Genomic DNA, 19723 nt, shown 5'->3' with positions numbered 1-19723 from the left:
AGAGTAAACCAGGTAATTACAGGACAGTGAGCCTGACATCAGTAGTGGGTAAATTATTGGAAGGTGTTGTGAGAGATAGGACATATAAGTATTTGGACAGCCAAGGGTTGATTAAGGATAGTCAGCATGGCTTTCTGCGTGGTAGATCGTGTTTAACGAATCTTGTGGAGTTTTTTGAGGAGATCACTAAGAAAGTAGATGAAGGTAAGGCTGTGGATGTTGTCTACATGGACTTTAGAAAGGGCTTTGACAAGGTCCCACATGGGAGATTAGTTCAGAAGGTTCAGTCAGTGGGTATCCATGGAAAGGTTGTAAACTGGATTCGAAATTGGCTGAGTGGGAGAAGACAGAGAGTGGTTGTGGATGATTGTTTCTCAGATTGGAGGCATGTGACTAGTGGTGTGCCTCAGGGATCTGTGTTGGGACGATTGTTGTTTGTTGTATATATCAGTGATCTACACGATAATGTGGTAAATTGGATCAGTAAGTTTGTGGATGACACTAAGATTGGAGGCGTTGTGGACAGCGAGGAAGGATTTCAAAGCTCGCAGAGGGATCTGGACCAAATGGAAAAATGGTCCAGAAAATGGCAGATGGAATTTAATGCAGACAAGTGTGAGGTGTTGCATGTTGGAAGGACAAATCAAGGGAGGACGTACACAGTGAATGGTAGGGCACTGAGGAGTGCGGAGGAACAAAGGGATCTGGGAGTTCAGATACATAATTCCCTGAAAGTAGAGTCACAGGTAGACAGGGTTGTAAAAAAGGCTTTTGGCATCCTGGCATTTATAAATCAAAGTATTGAGTATAGGAGTTGGAATGTTTTGGTGAGGTTGTATAAGTCATTTGTGAGACCAAATTTAGAATATTGTGTGCAGTTCTAGTCGCCGAACTACAGGAAGGATGTCAGTAAGATTGAAAGAGTGCAGAGGAGATTTACAAGAATGTTGCCAGGTCTTCAGGTGTTGAGTTACAGGGAAAGACTGAGCATGTTAGGACTTTATTCCTTGGAGCAGAGAAGAATGAGGGGAGATATGATAGAGGTTTACAAAATGATGGGGGGTATAGACAGAGTTAATGCAAGTAGGCTCTTTCCACCTAGATTAGGAGAGATAAGTATGAGAGGACATGGCTTTAGGGTGAAAGGGGAAAGGTTTAGGGGGAACATTAGAGGGAACTTCTTCACTCAAAGAGTGGTGGGAGTGTGGAACGGGCTGCCATCTACTGTGGTAAATGCGGGCTCGCTCTTAACTTTTAAGAGTAAATTGGATAAATACATGGACGAGAGAGGTCTAGAGGGGTATGGGCTGGGGGCAGGTAAATGGGACTAGCAGAATAATGTTTCGGCATAGACTAGAAGGGCTGAATGGCCTGTTTTCTATGGTTCTATGGTTCTAAAACATAAACTCAAAAATAAGTTTCAAAACCATGGAATAACAAGTATCTTTGTGGGTTTATTAGTAAAAAAAACCTCAGAAGAATATATGTAAAATAACGTATCAAAAGAAAGATCAAAAATCAAAGCACATAAACATTCAAAGTATTCGTAAAAAGTTATCAAAAATAAAGAAGTGATGTTTATGAAGAAAATTACAGAGTCGTTCAATCCTCAGATTCCAGAAAATCTTGAGCATCTGCAAGCGAGGGTTTAACTATGTGAAAACAAGCCTTTGGCATGGTCTTCAAAAGGGAACAATTAGCTGCCACATGACCAGGTTTTTGACAGTAATAACAAGTACACTCAGCAGGTTTCTCCAGCACTTGCTTTGTACTAATTCCCAATTTAACCTCTGGTTTACCTGGATTATCCCTATAACTCTTTTGGAAGGTCTTAGTTTGTCCCCACTTAGACATATGGGTTAAAGCAAACTCATCTGCCATCCTTGCATTTTCTTGCAAAGTTTCCACCTCCTTCTCATTTAAATATGTTTTTAAGTCACCCGGGACACACCTTTTAAAGTCTTCCACTCAAATCAATTATTTCAGTCTGTTATAATCTTCATCTATATTTCTAGACGTGCACCATCGTTCAAAACGCACACTCTTTTCATCAGCAAATTCCATGTATGTCTGGTCCACAGATTTCCTCAGATCCCTAAACTTTTGCCTATAAGCTTCAGGAACCAATTCATAGGCTTTAAGCACGGCCTGTTTTACTTTCCCATAGTCAGCTGCTTCAGTAACAGATAGAATAATCTTGTTGAGCTTTACCTTTAATCACACTCTGTAACATAAGAGACCATCTGTCCCGTAGCCACTTTGAACTCTCAGCAACTTTTTCAAAATATTGGAAATACTGATCCACCTGATCTTCCTCAAATGGAGGGACTAATTGAACCTCCCTACTGGCCATAAAACCACCACCAGAAACAGAACGCCCACGATTCAGTATTTCTAACTCATGCGGTCGCTGTTTCTCCCGTTGCCCCCTATCTAACTCCATCCCCCTGTGTTCCATCTCTAGTCTCCTGTGTTCTATCTCAAGCTTCTTTTCTTCGAACCGCATCTGTGCCAGCTGTACCTGGGCATCAGAGATCTCTGGGGGCAGTGGCAGGGGATAAGGGGCATTGAGGTGCGTGAGTTAGAACAGTTTCCTGAAACTGTTCCAACTCACGCACCTCACTGCCCCTTATCCATATAACAGTCAACTATCATTCTATGAATACCTGCTTTTGTCATACACCACTTTACTGCTTCAAGGTTTAACTGTTCAGCAATGTTCAACACCTCTTCCTTTGTCACTCCCTGCAATTCCTCGAAGGTTGGTGATTCTAAAAATGCATCAATATCCATTGCTGCTGGTTTCCGCACCCACAAACCAATCGCAAAGAAATTTATCAGCTCTATCTGAGGAAGTGAAGGGTTAAGAATTGCAACCATACCTATAACTGGCAAACAAAATATATATATATATGCATTTATATTTCTTTAGCAAGGACTAGCAAGCTGCTGACCCACTAGTTAGGTTGGAATGTTAAGTATGTTAACTGCCTTTGTTTTGGGTAATGGACCATTCCGATATGGGGAATTGTTTCTTAACCTTGGCTCCCTGAACCCCATTCAACATGGTTGGTAGGCTGGGATCTGTAGGGTCGCCATAATCAGTGGTAGAATCAGAGTCGGTGTCCGTCTGAGAATCTATTAGAACTGCCCTTCGCAAAACCCTTCAACAGCCTATTGACATAACTAAAGTTTTAGAATGCCGACCGAAACATGGTGAGGACGGCCCAGACTTTTGGGACCGTTTCTGTTCACTTTACGGTACCTATGCGGGGGACGATGCCTACAACAGAGGGAATGCCTCCCCCCAGTTTAACGCCCTCCTACTACAATGCATCCCTGCGGGAGTGGCTTCAGCTATCTGCACTAATGACATGAACTGGCCTGACCACACACGACAAGCCATGAGGAGGGCGCTAGTCCACTTCTGGAGTAACGGGTGCGAGTCGAAAGCCACAAAGGTAAAATAGGAAATGGTGCAGAGACCCCCTCGGCCCCAACCTTCCTACTCCGACAATACGGGCTATCAAATGGAGCGGCAATTTTGCGTTCCAGAAGGGGTTGACTGGTCCGGTAAAGGATACCCACTGTACCCCAATGACTTAAGAACCCCAGTGTACGGGCCCCCTTGTGGACCACCACCACCACCCTCTTGTAATTACCTAGGACCCATGGGGATAGGAAAAGACTGGTGGCATACTACTCCATTCGGCTGGACCCAGTTGCAGGGGGACTTCCGCCATGATCACAAATGCTTCCAGCCATTTATTCCCTAGTAACAGCAGCCTCCAATATAACCCTGCAACAGGCAGTGATAGTTTATTCCTCCCATACTGTAACGGCACTCTTAACTTCTCACCAGATGCAACACCAGGCCCGCTTAAACAGATATGAGGTAGCACTCCTGAATAACCCACTCCTCACTTTTGCCTACTGTACGACCATTAATCCTGCCACCTTCCTAGAGGCCCCACCTGAGGATCTTGCAGACCCACCTCATGACTGTCTAATGTGTAACCACTTTTTAACTGCACCCCGCCCAGACCTTTCAGATAAGGCCATCCAGTCAGCCCACTTAAACCTGTACGTCGACGGTAGTTCCTACATTTCTGAACAGGGCACCCACCTTAGCGGCTATGCCGTGGTAAACGACTCCCAGAGTGTGGAATCTGCATCTCTGCAGCCCCCAGTCTCTGTCCAAAAAGCAGAACTCTTTGCCCTGACCCGAGCTTGCATTTTAGCCAAGGACAAAGTAGCTAACATCTTCACTGACTCCCACTATGCTTTTGGAGTTGCCCATGATTTTGGCCAACTCTGGGCACACAGGGGATTTCTGACCTCTACAGGTAGCCCCATACAGATTGCGGCTTATGTAGAGAACCTCCTCCAAGCCATCCTCCTCCCAGACAAATTGGCCATCATTAAATGCTCCGCTCACCTTTCAGATGCCTCCCTAATAACCCAGGGCAATAACAGGGCAGGTACAGAAGCGAAATTGGCAGCACACCAGGGGTCTAAAATCGTTTCCACTATGGAAAAACAAGCAGTTGTGTGTAAGCCAAAGATAGCAACGCTGGGCACCCCAGACATGGTCACTGTGCAACACTTACAGGGGGACGCCCCTGACTCAGAAAAACAAATGTGGAAGGCGCACGGGTGTACGCACTCCACGCTACACGGCCTCTGGGTTACTCCAGTCGGTCAAGTATGTATACCTGATTCTTTGTTACCAATGCTTATTGACTGCCTACATTCTGACACCCACCTTGGCAAGGAGGGAATGAGTAACATTTTACTACGTACTTCGTCGCACTCCAGATTGGAGGAAGCAGCACAAGGCAAAATACGGTCGTGTTTGATATGCCAACAAACCAATGCTGGGAAAGGGGTGAAGTGCACCCCAGGCAAAACCCCCTTGCCAGGTGGTCCTTTTGAATGTTTACAACTCGACTTTACTGAATTACCGCGTGTACATTGTTACAAGTACTGGCTCGTTATTGTTGATGTATTTAGTAGATGGATTGAAGCTTTTCCAACCACTAACAATAAGGCCTCAATGGTGGTAAAGTTATTACTTACAGAGGTTATACCAAGGTTTGGGGCACCCTGATGGATGAGTTCTGACAATGGCCCCCACTTCATAGGGAAAATAAATAAGGAATTGTGCGAGGCACTGCATATCGAACAGCAGTTCCACTGCACCTACCACCCTCAGTCAGCAGGTGTAGTAGAGAGAGCTAACAGCACCCTTAAGAATAAACTAACCAAATTAGTGTCAGAGACAGGTCTAAACTGGTTGAAGGTTCTCCCCTTAGCATTATACCATATGAGAATCACCCCCCACTCAGCCACCGGGGCATCGGCTGCCGAAATCGTCTATGGGCGTCCGGGAAGAACCCCATGGGACGCTGCCACCCAACCCCCACACAGGTTGACCTTAATATCATGGGGGATGAACTACAAAGGTATTTCAGACAACTTACGTCCTCTTTAAAGTTTCTTCATTCTCAGGTGGAGAGTGCCTTTAAACCACCTCAAGGGCAGAACACGGAATTGCCTGACCTGGAAATCGGAGACTCGGTACTGATACAGGATTGGGAGCGCCCTAAACTGGGACCTCGGTGGAAAGGCCCCTTCCAGATACTACTCCAAACACCGACAGCCAGGAAAGTAAAAGGCCAGGAACGTTGGATTCATCTGAGCGACTGCAAACGATGGCCACGGGAGGAAAGCTAATACCTTTTAAATTCGGACTCTTCACCTTTACTAGTACTCTTGTGTGGGCGTCAGAGGATAATTTGTTTTACAAATACATATGCACCTACATGGGAATCGCACCGTTTGTTACCCCTTGGCAGAGTCACCGGAAGGCCTTTTTATAGCCAAACCAAGCTGGAGCCCCAGGGCCCTCTTAAAGTATGAATTTACAAAAACAAAGTGTGTTGGACACATGGGAACTTACAGGAGGGTGCTGCCGGGTAAATGCTTGCAAGGAACAGTTACAGGACCTAGTAGTACAGCCCACCACCAGTCCTTCTCCCACTGTTTCACCGGCAGAGGGTGGGGTTGTGGGCTAGCAATTGTACAGCATACGATAACATGTGCCGCCACTACCTGTACAGAGAGGAATTGCGGGTTTAAAGGGGGATGGTTTAGCTGTGAGTGCGCTGCCACCAGGTGTGCTACGTTACTTGCAGGAGAGCAATGGGTTTGTGGAGAAGGGAACGGGACCCACGTGAGATTGTCTAATGTCTCTTTAGAATGGCTAACCAGGGAGAATTACCTGAGGGAGCATGGGAGAAATGTTGCTGGGATCTCTTGGTATTCTCGAATGCCCAGTCCACGGCAATCGGGAAATGTAACCTGCTACCGGGCTAAGGAAGGGTATGTGTTCCTCTTTAGTGGCACTTACACCACAGCCACCCCCACTCTGCCAGCCTGGTTTGCAATAGGAACGATCGGGCCGGTCACGGTCCCCTGCCCCCGGAAGGCTCATGTCCAACAAAGACTTGTGGTGCAGTCAGTTAGTGAGGAGTTCTGTGAGGATTGGAGGGATCCTATGTCATTGGGATCTCCCTTAGCATTGTTAGGCCATGGATTCCTGAGTACTCTCTCTCTGGGGGGTTCGGCAGGAACTATAGGCGCAAACAACCGGAACTACCTTATTTGTGGACTGGCTGCACTGGGAAACAGTACTATGGAGGGCCCGAAGGCGGTGAACCGGGAACTGGCAGAGCTTCAACTTTATGCCCAGCAGACCCGGTATGCTGTGGACTACCAGCTAGCTCAGCAAGGAGGAGTATGTGCTATAGTTGGGGAGAAATGTATCACCAACGTGAGAGATGAGTCCTACAACATCTCCATGCCATTCAGGACATTCAGACGCAAGTAGATAGCTTTAGACAGGGAAATTACAGGAGGGACAAGTTGGTTGGGGTGGCTGCCAGGAGGGTCGTGGGCATCATACCTGCTGCATGGAGCTGTGGGACTAATAGTGATTATAATATTATGCTGTGTGTTGCTGGCCTGTCTAAATACCTGTTGCAAGGTCCTTATTAATGAGCTCTTGGCCCCGTTCTCAGCGCCGCTCTAGTTTATCATGAAATGATAAAAAGGAGGGAATGAGGAAGTGAAGGGTTAAGAATTGCAACCATACCTATAACTGGCAAACAAAATATATATATATATATATATATATATATATATATATATATATATATATATATATATATGCATTTATATTTCTTTAGCAAGGACAAGCAAGCTGCTGACCCACTAGTTAGGTTGGAATGTTAAGTATGTTAACTGCCTTTGTTTCGGGTAACGGACCATTCTGCTATGTCAGACGGTGGCGATACTGAGTGTAATTAAGATCGAGGTGAAGACTTGGTCTGAACAATGAAGGGTGATACCTGCCTTTGAAAGCCTTGATTATAACTCAATTATACTGAGACAAAAGTTGTGATAGCTGTCTCGGGATCTCTATAGCTTGACCGAAACTCACGGCGCCGTTTGCATGGGACGTGTGTGACAATTCCTGTATAAATGTCTGTCTGCCCTTTGTTCGGGGAGAACTCGGGAGGCGACTTTTAGTGAGTGCTGAAGAGAATTCTCCTAGTGGTGCACCGTTAATAAAGGTATTTGTTCGAATCGACCTCGTGGCATTGTGTTATTTACAGCGGACGGAAAGGGAAAATTGATTTCAGGACAACATATTGTCCCCATTTTGTTTCAAACCCAGACCTCTCCTACCAGTCCTGAGTTCGATCCCGGACCACTCTCTTCAATCTTGGGATCGATCCCGGATGAGCCCCCAAATTTGTTACATACCAGCAACAATAGAAACACAACGAGCCATGTTTAAACATTAGAATCTATTATTAATCACTACCTGTAATGATAAGAGAAATAAAAACATTAGATATTAAACAGTGACCCCAAAGTAAACCCGAAGTGTGTGTGTGGCAAATTCCCAAACCCCCAAGTCTAGGAAAAGTTCTCAAAGTTCAGTTCAGCGAGTCATAAAGTAGAATGATGAGCAAAGGCTTCTGAAAACCACAGGAGAATGTAGAGTAACTATAGAGAGAAGGAATTTATGAAATCCACAAGTTCCACGATGGAACTATACGACGCCTCAATCACCATTGCTTTGTTCCGAAATATCTGCCACACCGAGGGCACTCGACACATGGCCACCCACAGACATACCTGCTTCCCAGTACAGGTTAACGACAGAGTGGACGCCACAGATTGTTCCACAAATCCATACATGGATTGTACAGTGACAGCCACAGCTACTGTTCTTCATCCATAGATACAGAGACCCGCAGTCAGTGCCACCAACTCTCTCTCTCTCTCTCTCTCTCCCTCTGTGCAACTGCCACTATGCTCCAGTTATAGTCTTTATTTTCCCTCGCAGTAGTCAGATAAAGCCACACACACACACGCCACTACACCACTGTCCAGGTGCCTTAAAGGGACACATACCAAGTAGCAACCTGGCTCATAACAATGATGTCTCGTGGGTCCCACCACATGAGTGGGACACAGAGAACCCCCTGTATCCCCCAACCTCCAATTGACCAGCGGCTCCTCCTGAGGATCTGTGCCGTCCTTGTGCTGGTGTGGAGGGAGGGAGGATTCAGCCTAGACTGCGGGACGTTGTCCATGGGCTCTGTCCTCAGCCCTTCCAGGGAAGGGTTTCGCACGGTACACCACTGCCGCATACTCTGTGCTGGGGTTCTCGGCACTGACCTCCAGACTGACACACTGTAACAGAAACAGAGCTTGTCAGTCCCACACTGGGGCAGTTCAGGGACACACGGAGAGTGGGACACACGGGGAGAGGATACACAGGGACGGGACACATGGAGGCAGGACACACGGGGACGGGGACAAATGGAGGGAGGGACACACGGGGAAGGGACACACGGGGACAGGGACACATGGAGATAGAACACATGGGGAAGGGACACGGGGACACTTGGAGACAGGACACACGGGGACGGGACACACGGGGACGGGACACACGGGGACGGGACACACGGGGACGGGACACACAAGGACAAGACACACAGGGACAGGGACACACGGAGACAGAGACTTGGGGACAGGGGCACACGGGGATGGGACACACGGGGACAGAGAGTTGGGGAGAAGACATGGAGATGAGACACATGGGGATGGGACACACAAGGACAAGACACAGGGGGACAGGAACACACGGGGACAGAGGGGACACATGGATGGAGAGACACACGGGGATGGGACAAACGGAGACAGAGATTTGGGGACAGGGACACACGGGGACGGGACACACGGGGACAGGGAAACAAAGGGACAGGACACATGGGGACAGGACACACAGAGACAGAGACTTGGGGACAGGGGCACACGGGGAGAGGACACGCGGGGACAGAGACTTGGGGAGAAGACACGAAGGGGACACACAAGGACGGGACACATGGGGATGGGACACACAAGGACAAGGCACGGGAGGGACACACGGGGACGGGGGGGACACATGGATGGAGGGACACATGGGGACGGGGGGGACATATGAATGGAGGGACACACGGGGACGGGGGGGACATATGAATGGAGGGACACACGGGGACGGGACACACAGGGACAGGGACACATAGGGACAGGGAAACAAAGGGACGGGCCACACGGGGACGGGGACACGCGGGGAAGGGACACACAGAGTCAGAACACATGGGACAGGGACACACGGAGACAGGGACACAGAGGGTCAGGGATACATGGAGACAGGCGCACATGGGGACAGGACACACGTAGACAGGGACACAGGGGGTCAGGGACACACCAAGACAGGACACATGGGACATGACAAACGGAGACGGGGATATACGGGGACAGGACACACAGGGACAGGACACACGGGGACAGGGGGTCAGGGATACATGGAGACAGAATCTCCAGTCAGCAACACGCCCCAAGCACTAAATATCAAACACTGACACTAACCCGACATCACAGATCTTTCATTCTCAGCACATTCTCACTGAACTCAAAAAACTGCTGAGCAGCTTGAATGTTAAATCGAAGAGTGACCATCAAATAAACAGACACAATTGTGCATAACTAGGAGTGTGGGGACAGTGTACCCCAGTGACTGGGTGTGTGGGGGCAGTGTACCCCAGTGAATGGGTGTGTGGGGGCAGTGTACCCCAGTGACTGGTGTTGGGGGGACAGTCTACCCCAGTGACTGGGTGTGTGGGGGCAGTGTACCCCAGTGACTGGGTGCGTTTGGGACAGTGTACCCCAGTGACTGGTGTGTGGGAGACCAGTGTACCCCAGTGACTGGGTGTGTGGGGGCAGTGTACCCCAGTGACTGGGTGTGTTTGGGACAGTGTACCCCAGAGACTGGTGTGTGGGAGACCAGTGTACCCCAGTGACTGGGTGTACAGGTCACTATGTATGCCATTAACTGGTTGTGTACATGGAGTGTGGATATAAGGTGCATTCAATTCCTGTTATATCTGCCTGAGGCCTGGACATCGCTGAGGCTAAGATTCAGCTGGTTCCTCATTGGTACGTAGGATCTTGCTATGCCTCAGTGTGTGGTGCTCAGTTCCACAGCACTGGGTGGAAGGAACTCCCGTGACAGGGACCTGTGGTTGATCCTGGGATTGTGCAGATTCCCAGTGGGACCTTATGTTCTGTCTGTCCTGGGGATGGTGAGGGTGGTCCCAGGGGTTTGGGGGGTTCGAACCCCCAGTTCCCCCCTTCCCTGAGGTGATGTGACTGCCGTTACCCTCTTGTTCCCCACAGGGGGATGCTGGCTCGCATGATGGTTCTGCGTCCACCGAAGATCTGCATAAACGGTGCTGGTCTCCGCTGGGCCTGTGGGACAGAGAGCAGAGGTGACAGGGTCCATACTGAAACCCTTCCCCATTGTCCGCCATCTAACTCCTCCCTCCACTCCCCCGATGTCACCATTCCATCCACCCCTACCCTGCCCCCACCCCCTCTCCCTCCCTCCCCCAACCCCCAGCCTCACGGACTGGGTGTCAGAACCACTTGCCTTCAGTGCCTGAAGACATATCCCTTTCTGCAGCCATTTCCCTTCTGGCCGCCCTTCTCCTCCAGATGACCAAGGGAATCACGATGAGAGCAGAGATCAGGAAGATCACCAGCACCGCCAGAACAATCAGCAGGGTCGTTAGCTGAAACATGGGTGGTGTTGTATCGGATGTTGTTGTTGTATTGGGTGCTGCACCGGGGACGAGAGAAGATTCCATGACTAATCCAATCCTCACGCTCCCAGTGACACGGGATCGACGGATCCACTCCATCCCACCTCAGGCCAGAGAAAACTCCCCGTCACCCCAACACCGTGCCTCAGTCCCCTCCACTCACCCCTCACGTCACTCGCTCCACCCACTTCCCTTCTCGCCAATACACAAGAGGGGAAGACTGGGGTTGACACACAGATTTGGCAGAATTTGTGATGGGGATTTAAGGAAATGGCAGAGGAATTAAACAAAAGCTTGTTCATCTTCACAAACAAAGGCACAAAACATCTCCCAAAAATACCGGAGAGCCAGTGGCCGGTGTCACTGAGGAAAGTAAAGTTGGTGGTTACTAAGGAAGTACTCTGATCCTGAAAACTGATCAGTGCCAAGGATCCGATGATCCCCATTCCAGAGTTTGGGAACAGGTGTCTGTAGCGTTACTGAACACTCTGGTTATCGTCCTACAAATGTCTGCAGGTTCTGCAATGGTTCCTGCAGACCGGAGGAAGCAAATGTGATCCCACTGTTTCAGAAAGGAGGGAGAGAGAGAAAACAGGGAACTAGTGACCTCTCCGGCTGATGCTGCGAGTTGGGACAATGCTGGAATCTGTCATAATTAATGTGATATCAGGACACTTGAAGCATAATAATACAAGTGATCAGAATCAACATGGATTTATGAAACAGAAACCATGTCTCATCTGCTGGTGTTCTTTCAGGATGTATGTAGCAGAGCAGATGAGGGGGAGACCCGTGGATGTGATGGGTGTGGATTTTCAGAAGGCTTTGCACAGGTCCCACACAGGAGGTCGGTGAACAAGGTTGGAGGACATGGAGTAACACACAAAATGCAGGAGGAACTCAGCGGGTCGGGCAACATCTATGGAGGGAAATGGACAGTCGACGTTTTGGGTCGACACCCTTCACCTGGACTGACATGGAGAGCACATGGAGGTGGATGAGGCTCTGCTCTTTGAGTTCACTGAAACAATGCAGGAGGCCAAACACAGGTTGGAGTGGGAGGGAGAACTAAACTGATAGGTTCACTCCTACGGACGGTACGGAGACATTCTGCAAAACGGTCGCACAAACTGTATTTAGTTTTGGTTGAACGCAGAATATCAGACTGGACGTGCGGGTGCACCGCTGCTTCACATGGAAGCAACAGCATCTCCCCTTGTTTAACCACACTTCCCCTTTACCAGAGTTGACAGGACTCTCAACTGCATCTCCCCCAATTCCTGCCCTCACCCCACCTTGTCCAGCTGAACAAGGACGGGGCTCCCCTTGTTCTCACCGACATCCCACCAGCCTCCACATTCACTGGATCATCCTCCGTGACTTCCAGTACCGGAAACGGAATTCCACATCTTCTCCTATCTCAGCGTTCAGAAAGGACAATCCCTGAACAAGAACCGGTCTGCTTCTGTCTGCATCAAACTCTCCTCACAACAAACGCAGGAGATGCAAAACCTGCCCTTTTACACCTTCCCTTCTCACCATCCAAGGACCAACACAGTCCGTCCTCTGCCCTCCCCACTGACACTGCTAAACCTAGCCGTGCATCTAACATATTATGCTTTCATCACTCACACTTTCCCTCTCCCCCAGTGCCCTGTGTCACTGACTGTATCCCCACTGATGTTAATACAGATCCCTTACACCGTCCCTCAGTAAACCCTGACGTGGCATCAATAGTTGGTGAATGCAAAGGCAGCAGGGGATATATGAAAGGCTAAACAAACAGAAAGGTTTTGATGACAGCGAATGGGATCAGGACGAAGGGTCTGCTAACTCTCAGCAAGCTGTGCAGTATCGCCTGCGAAAGTGATAGAGTTAACATTCCAGGTCACTTGCTTTCACTGGAGTTGGGAAAATGAGAAAACGAATGTGTTTGATGTTGTGAATGGGGAGCAGTGATGAGAACAGGGGGAACATGTGATAAAGGATTAAAACCAAGGTTCTTCAGGTGATGTCTGAGACAGGGTGGTGAAGGTTTGAGAGGAAGGAATCTCTGGGAATCAAGATAATTGGGGACAGTGTGTAATATGGTCAACGTAAGTGCCCTGCCAACTGGAAACGGATGGTGGGAAATTGGGTCAATAGTGAAGGTAGCTTAAAGATCATGTTACAAGAGGCAGTGCAGTAATTAGATCAGGGAGGTGTTCAGATTGCAAGGCATCGCCAGTTGGGGCAGAGACAAACATATGGAGGTCAGTGTGTAGGCTAAGTGCAGAATAGACCAGAACACCCAATTGTCGAGAGGATGTCAGCAGATGAGGTAACTCCAGCAGACATGAACAAAGAGAAGTGGGTCACCGATAAACTGTCGTCACACTGTAAAATCCACACGGAACTATTGCAATGCAAACATTATAAATTGCTGGAAGTTTTTGGGTCAGTGGAGTATCTCTGAGCTCTCTCTCAAAGTGCTCCCCAGTGTACACTGTAACAGGGCCTGAATAAACCGACCTGTTGGAGAAACTCACCACTGCTGTCCAAGAGATTTCCTTTGTGTGTCGTCACGGTCTGAGCCGTAATTAAGAGGGCGACTGGGCCCCACGTGAAGGTCAGAGTCAGGGTGCAGGTCAAACACACAAATCCCTCCGGCAGCTTGTTACTGACAGCTCTTCAGTCCAAGAGTTGGAAGTGAGTGAATGAGAGACGGGAAAACAAATGATGCAGGAACATATGCTTCTGTTTCCTGAGCAGCTCCATCATTTTCTGCTTTCACTTCTCATTTCCAGCATCTGCGTTTCTTTGCTTTTCATCGAATTGAACAGTGCAGAAACAGGCCCTTCGGCCCAATGTGTCTATGCCGACCCTCATGCCCATCTATACTAACCCCACTTGCCTGCATTATTCCATGTCCCTCTCTGACCTGCTCAGTCAGGTACCTGTCCAGATGCCTCTTAAATGTTGTTACTGTTCCTGCCTCCACCACCTTCTCTGGCAGCTCATTCCAGATTCCAGCTACTCTGTGTGTGAAATATTTACCCCTCAGATCCTTTTTAATCCTTGTCCCTCTCACCTTAAACCTGTGCCCTCTAGTTATAGACACCCTGACCATGGGAAATGGAAACTGGCGATCTCATAATTTTATTTACCTCCATCATGTCACCTCTCAGCCTCCTTTGCTCCAGGGAAAACAGTCCCAGCCTGTCCAATCTCCCCTTATAACTCAAGCCTTCCAATCCAGGTAACATCCCCATGAAATCCCTGTGCACCGCCTCTCGCTTAATCACTTCCTTCCTGTAGTGTGGTGAGCAGAACTGCACACAGTGCTCTAAGTGTGGTCTAACCAAAGTCTTGCACAGTTTTAATATGACATCCCAACCCTTCTACTGAATGCCATGGCTGTACGCCATCTGCCTTCTTCACCACCTGTGTTCCCACTTTCAGGGAACTATGTACTTGTACACCTGGCTCCCTCTCTTCAACCACACTCCCCAGGGTCCCACCATTCACTGTGTAGGTCCTGTCCTGGTTTAACTTACCAAAATGCATCACTACACTCTTGTCTGAGTTAAATTCCATCTGCCATTCATGGCCTACGCTCCCTGTTGATCAATATTCCATTGTAACCTCAGACAGCCTTCTTCACTGTCCACTACGCCACCAATTTTGGAGTCATCTACAAACATGCTGACCATGCTACCTACATTCACATCCAAATCATTAATATAGATGACAAACAACATTGGGCCCAGCACTGCATCCAACCTGAAAACCAACCCTCCACTACCACCCTCTGACTCCGACCACCAAGCCAATTTTGTATCCAACCAGACATCTCGCCCTGGATCCCATGTACAGACCAGCCCACCATGTGGAAGTGTGTCAAGACCTTGCTAAGGATCCTGTAGACAACTTCTACTGCCCTGATCTTGCAATCTCTTGGTCACCTCTTCAGAAAGCACGATTGGATTTGTAAGACACAATTTCCCAGGAACAAATTGTGGGAGGTGAGTGCAACGCATAGCAATGGAACAAGTGCAATGGAACACTCTCCACTGCCTGGGTGAGTGCAGCTCCAACAACTCTGGACACCATCCAGGACAAAAGCAGCTGCTCGATCGGCTCCCCCTCCACCTCCCTGACCACTTCTTCCCTCCCTGACCACTCTCTCCCTCCCTCCACCTCCCTAAGCACTCCCTCCCTCCGCCAACAGTGCACAGTTGATTCAGTGTGTACTGTCTACAAAATGCACTGCAGTTACTCACTCAGGCTTCGCCGACAAGTGCGAATGGAGGCCTTGGTATAAAAGCCAAAAAATGAAGGTTGCATCCAGAGTAAACCTTCCTCTACAGTATCCTGTCAGACAGTGTCAGAGAGCAGGATAGATACAGGTTGAAGCTGCTCTGCACTGTCCTATCACACACCACTGGGACAGGGAAGCACCGTCCTCTCTAAATTCCAATTCCTCCCTCTGACACTCACCAGTTGTGTGCACTTTACAGACGTCCCACAGCCGGATCTGTGCCGTGCCCTCACTGATGGGGTTCCTGGCCTCACACCTGTACACAACGTCCTCCACCTCTGCTGTGTGATGAATCTCTACCGTCTCTCCGTGTTCCCAGAGGTGATGGGGGCTGTCGTTTCCCACAGCTTCTCCTCCCCTCCACCACCTGAAGCTGGTGGGGTCACCTGAGGTCACGGAGCAGGTCAGGGTGAGGTTGCAGGTCCCGGTGATGTTCTGAACCGTGATGTGTGTTCCTGACATGGGCTCTGAGGTTGGGACGGAGAGATGAAAGATGAGTAAAGGAGATCCTTGTGGACACCTCGATCCCCAACCCCCCCCGCCCCGCCCCCAACAGTCCCAAATGAACTTTAAGCCGCTCCCAGCTCATTTCCACCCACCAGTTTAACCCTTCCCTCACCCTTCAGTTCAGCCAGTTGCTGCTGGAGGAAGTTCCCAGGTGGGCTGCGCACTCTTTCTCAACCACTGCCCACGCTCATCCACAAACTCTCCGCCTTGTCCTGTTTATGGCTCTGTATCCCGGCAATTCTCCCCAATTCCATGTTTTCTGTCACCCCTGTGAGTGGTCCTGGTGTCCCTCATACACCTGAGTGTGATCCAGCCCAGACCTACCCTAAATCTGGTCCAGCAGAAGACAGAGCCCATTCTATTCTGCCAGTCCCTCCACCTCCATTCTACCTGCCCACATGATGACAAGATTCTGAGATCTTTCTTTGCCACTATCCGTGGTCCCCAGCACACGATAGAGCGCTCATTGAATCTGTTCCATTTCTTCCATCTCTGCTCTTACACCCGCGCCCCCCCCCCCCCCACTTAAAGCTAGGATAATGATCCTCAGGCCTTCACCTCCTGCCCCACTGGTCTCCACGTTCAATGGATCAACGTCTGTGCTTTCTGCCCCTTTCAATGAGACTCCATCACCAGACGTACCTGCTGCTCCCCTCTCTGTTACGCATTTTGAAGGATCTCTCACTTCATGGCTCCCTGGACCCCTCTTCCAGCAGAACCCCCTGCACCTTACCTATTCCCTGTCCTGCGGAACTATCTCCACAACCGCAGGAGAGGCAACACCTGGTCTTTCACCTCTTCCCTTCACTCTGTCCAGGTCCCCAAAAGCTGAAGCGGGGATTCTCATGTACTTCCAACCCAGTGAACTGCACTTGGTGTTCACACTTTGGTCTCCTCTACGCTGGAGACACAGAATCAGTGACCACCTGGAAGAACATCTCCATTCAGGCACAATGCTGACCCTGAATTTGCAGTTGCTTTCACTTTAATTGTCCGTCCCACTCCCACTCTGACACACTGACTCTGGCTTCTGACGTTGTTCCAGTGGAGACCAATGTACGGACGGGGATCCGTCTCCAGCTGGATGTGATGCAGAACTTGGGGCTCACTCTCATTTTAAATTCACCAGGGTACCCCCTTATCTTTCAATTTCTCTCTCTCTCCCTCGCCCCTCCTTTTCTCCACTCCTCCCCTGCCCCTTCACCTTTTCCTTTCCCCTCCTGCCCTCCCCACTATAGCTGTACTTCCCCCCTCCCAACCTTCCTTCCCGCTTTCAAATCCCTGTTTTCCCCAACCATCCCCCTTTTCACTGCTTTCACTTGACTTTCTCCTTCAACATTTTCCCTACAACTCTCCCCGTCACCTTCCCCACTTTCTCCCTCATCGCATTCCCCTCTCCACTCTGCGCTCCAGGGAAAACAGTCCCAGCCTATCCGATCTCTCCTCGTAACTCGAGGCCTTCAGTCCCAGCAATATTCACGTGAATCTGTTCTGCACCCTCTCGAGCTTAATCACGTCCTTCCTTTAGTGTGGCAACCAGAAACCATGTGTGGTCTAACCAACACATTGTACAAGAATAACATCCCAACTCTTGCACTCAGTGCCCTGACCGATGAAGGCAAGCATGCCATCCGCCTCCGTCACCACCCTGTCTACCTGTGTGCCCATTTTCAGGGAACTATGGCCTCGTACCCCAAGCTCTTTCTGTTCAGCAACAGTCCCAGGGCCCTGCTATTTACTGAATGTCCTGCCCTGGTTTAACTTACCAAAATGCATCATTTCACAGCTGTCAGAGTTAAATTCTATCTGCCATTCCTTTGCCCACTATCCCAGTTGATAAATACCTGAGACAACCTTCTTCCATTATACCACCAATTCTGGTGTCACCTGCAATCTTACTAATCATTCCATCTACATTCTCAATCAAACCATTAATGTATTAAGATAAACAACAGTGGACCCAGCACCGATCCCTGCTGTACACCGCTGGTCACAATCTGAAAAGCCACCACCAATTTTGACCCCCACCACCAATTTTGTATCCAACTGACTAGCTCACCCTGGATCCCATGTGTTCTAACCTTGTAGACCAGCCTATCATGTGGGACCTTGTTAACGTCCATGCAGACAACTTCTACCACCCTGCCCTCGTCAATCTTCTTAGCCACCTCTTCCGAGTGCTCAGTCAGGTTTGTGAGACACGACGTCCAATGGAGCAGATTGGAACGAGTGCATTGGAACACTCTCCACTGCCTGGGGGAGTGCAGCTCCAACAGCTCTCAAACACCATCCAGGACAGAGCTCGATCAGCCCCCCCTCCACCTCCCTAAACATTCATTTCCTCCACCACCAGAGACACAGTGTGTACTGTCTACAAAATGTACTGCAGGTACTCACCCAGGCTACTCTGACACACTTGAATGGAGACCTGGGTATAAAGGGCAAGAAAGCCGGTTGCACACAGAGTAAACCTTCCTCTACAGGGTCTTGTCAAACAGTGCCAGAGAGCAGAATAAACAGAGAGAAGCTCCCTCTAACACTGTCCTGTCACACACTCGCAGGGTCAGACACAACGGACCTCCCTGTTCCAGTTTCTCCCAGCTCAACAAAGTCCAAAGAAAGAGCTGAAGGGAATGCTGGAAGGTGGGGGATACTTTGGAATTTGCCTTTGATAGTGAACTACAGAGGTTTGCTTTTTGAAGGAGTTCTGTTTCACGAGGTTTGTGTGTTTTCGAGCATCGTGGAAGCAGAAGAGGCTGGCAGATTGCCAATTTGAGCTTGTAAGCATTGGTAGGAGCTGAGATTGAACTAACTTTCATCGTTGGAAATTCCCTCCCACACCGACTGCGTAGCCCAGTGTCGGCTGGGTGAAGGGGATTTGGCAACACCTTGGAATTCCATGCGGTCTGGGGAAAATCAGACCGGCCTGAAGGAAGACACCTTTCTACGAAGCTGCAGAGTTGGTCGGCAGAAGTTCCAACGACACCAGATAATTGTTTGTGTAACCTGAGAGCACTCCCACCTTCTCCCTTCTCTGAACTGTTCCTTTGGTGAGGTGATGAACGGTGCATCCTGCTGGTCTCATGTTAATTTGCAGGACCAGCAGTGCTTTTAGCTTCTGCAAGTGCACTGTTTATCGATGTTGGGCTGCACCTTCGAAGATGACGGGACCTTCTCGGATACAGACAGATGTCACAGCCCCTGTGGACGTGTCACCTTTCAGGCTACTGAAACACGGAAACAGGATGAACAGTTATGTGCCCCCAAATATTAATATTGGGCTCAGTGTACAGGCAATGTCTGAGGTTGCGGGATCCTCAGCCATTCTCACAGCCTCAAAGGTTAACGGGAAGGCTGTGTCCTTCCTGATGTCCGAGTGAGGGGTGTTCTGGCCCTGAATGGGGTCTCACGGCAGCTGGGATCTTCCTGCCAGTGGACCCACTGAAGGCCACAGCACAGAGGGTTATCCTATCAAATGTCCCGCCCTTTATAACTGGTGAGGTCCCCCTCCCCTACCTGCGATCTCTGGGGGACGTGCGGTCAGTGAAAACCCTAATACTGCTTGGTGTTCGGGAGCCCGGCCTTTGTCACATGTAAAACTCTCGGTGACAGCTGTTCATGCAGCTGGTGCGGGAGGGGGATGCTGAGGGGCAGTTCAGCATCCAGTTCGAGGGGCTAGACTAGCCTATCTCCT

The 19723-nt window shown here is 49.5% G+C and overlaps 1 protein-coding gene across 1 annotated transcript in view; it reads right to left on the bottom strand.

The window, feature by feature from the left end:
* Nucleotides 1-7924: 7924 nt before the first annotated feature.
* The window catches only part of LOC127581058 (signaling lymphocytic activation molecule-like), a 16123-nt gene continuing 4324 nt past the window's right edge, over nucleotides 7925-19723 (bottom strand). The window contains exons 2-6 of the mRNA XM_052035118.1: nucleotides 19183-19256; nucleotides 15702-15989; nucleotides 11051-11239; nucleotides 10781-10869; nucleotides 7925-8769 (exon numbers count right to left, since the gene is read on the bottom strand). Of these exons, the coding sequence (XP_051891078.1) occupies nucleotides 8647-8769; nucleotides 10781-10869; nucleotides 11051-11239; nucleotides 15702-15989; nucleotides 19183-19256 (763 nt within the window). The 3' untranslated portion in view covers nucleotides 7925-8646. The remainder of the gene's footprint in view (nucleotides 8770-10780; nucleotides 10870-11050; nucleotides 11240-15701; nucleotides 15990-19182; nucleotides 19257-19723) is intronic.

This window comes from Pristis pectinata, chromosome 20 (genome assembly GCF_009764475.1).
Source record: "Pristis pectinata isolate sPriPec2 chromosome 20, sPriPec2.1.pri, whole genome shotgun sequence".
Classification (NCBI taxonomy): Eukaryota; Metazoa; Chordata; class Chondrichthyes; order Rhinopristiformes; family Pristidae; genus Pristis; species Pristis pectinata.
This window is presented reverse-complemented; position numbering and strand designations above follow the sequence as displayed.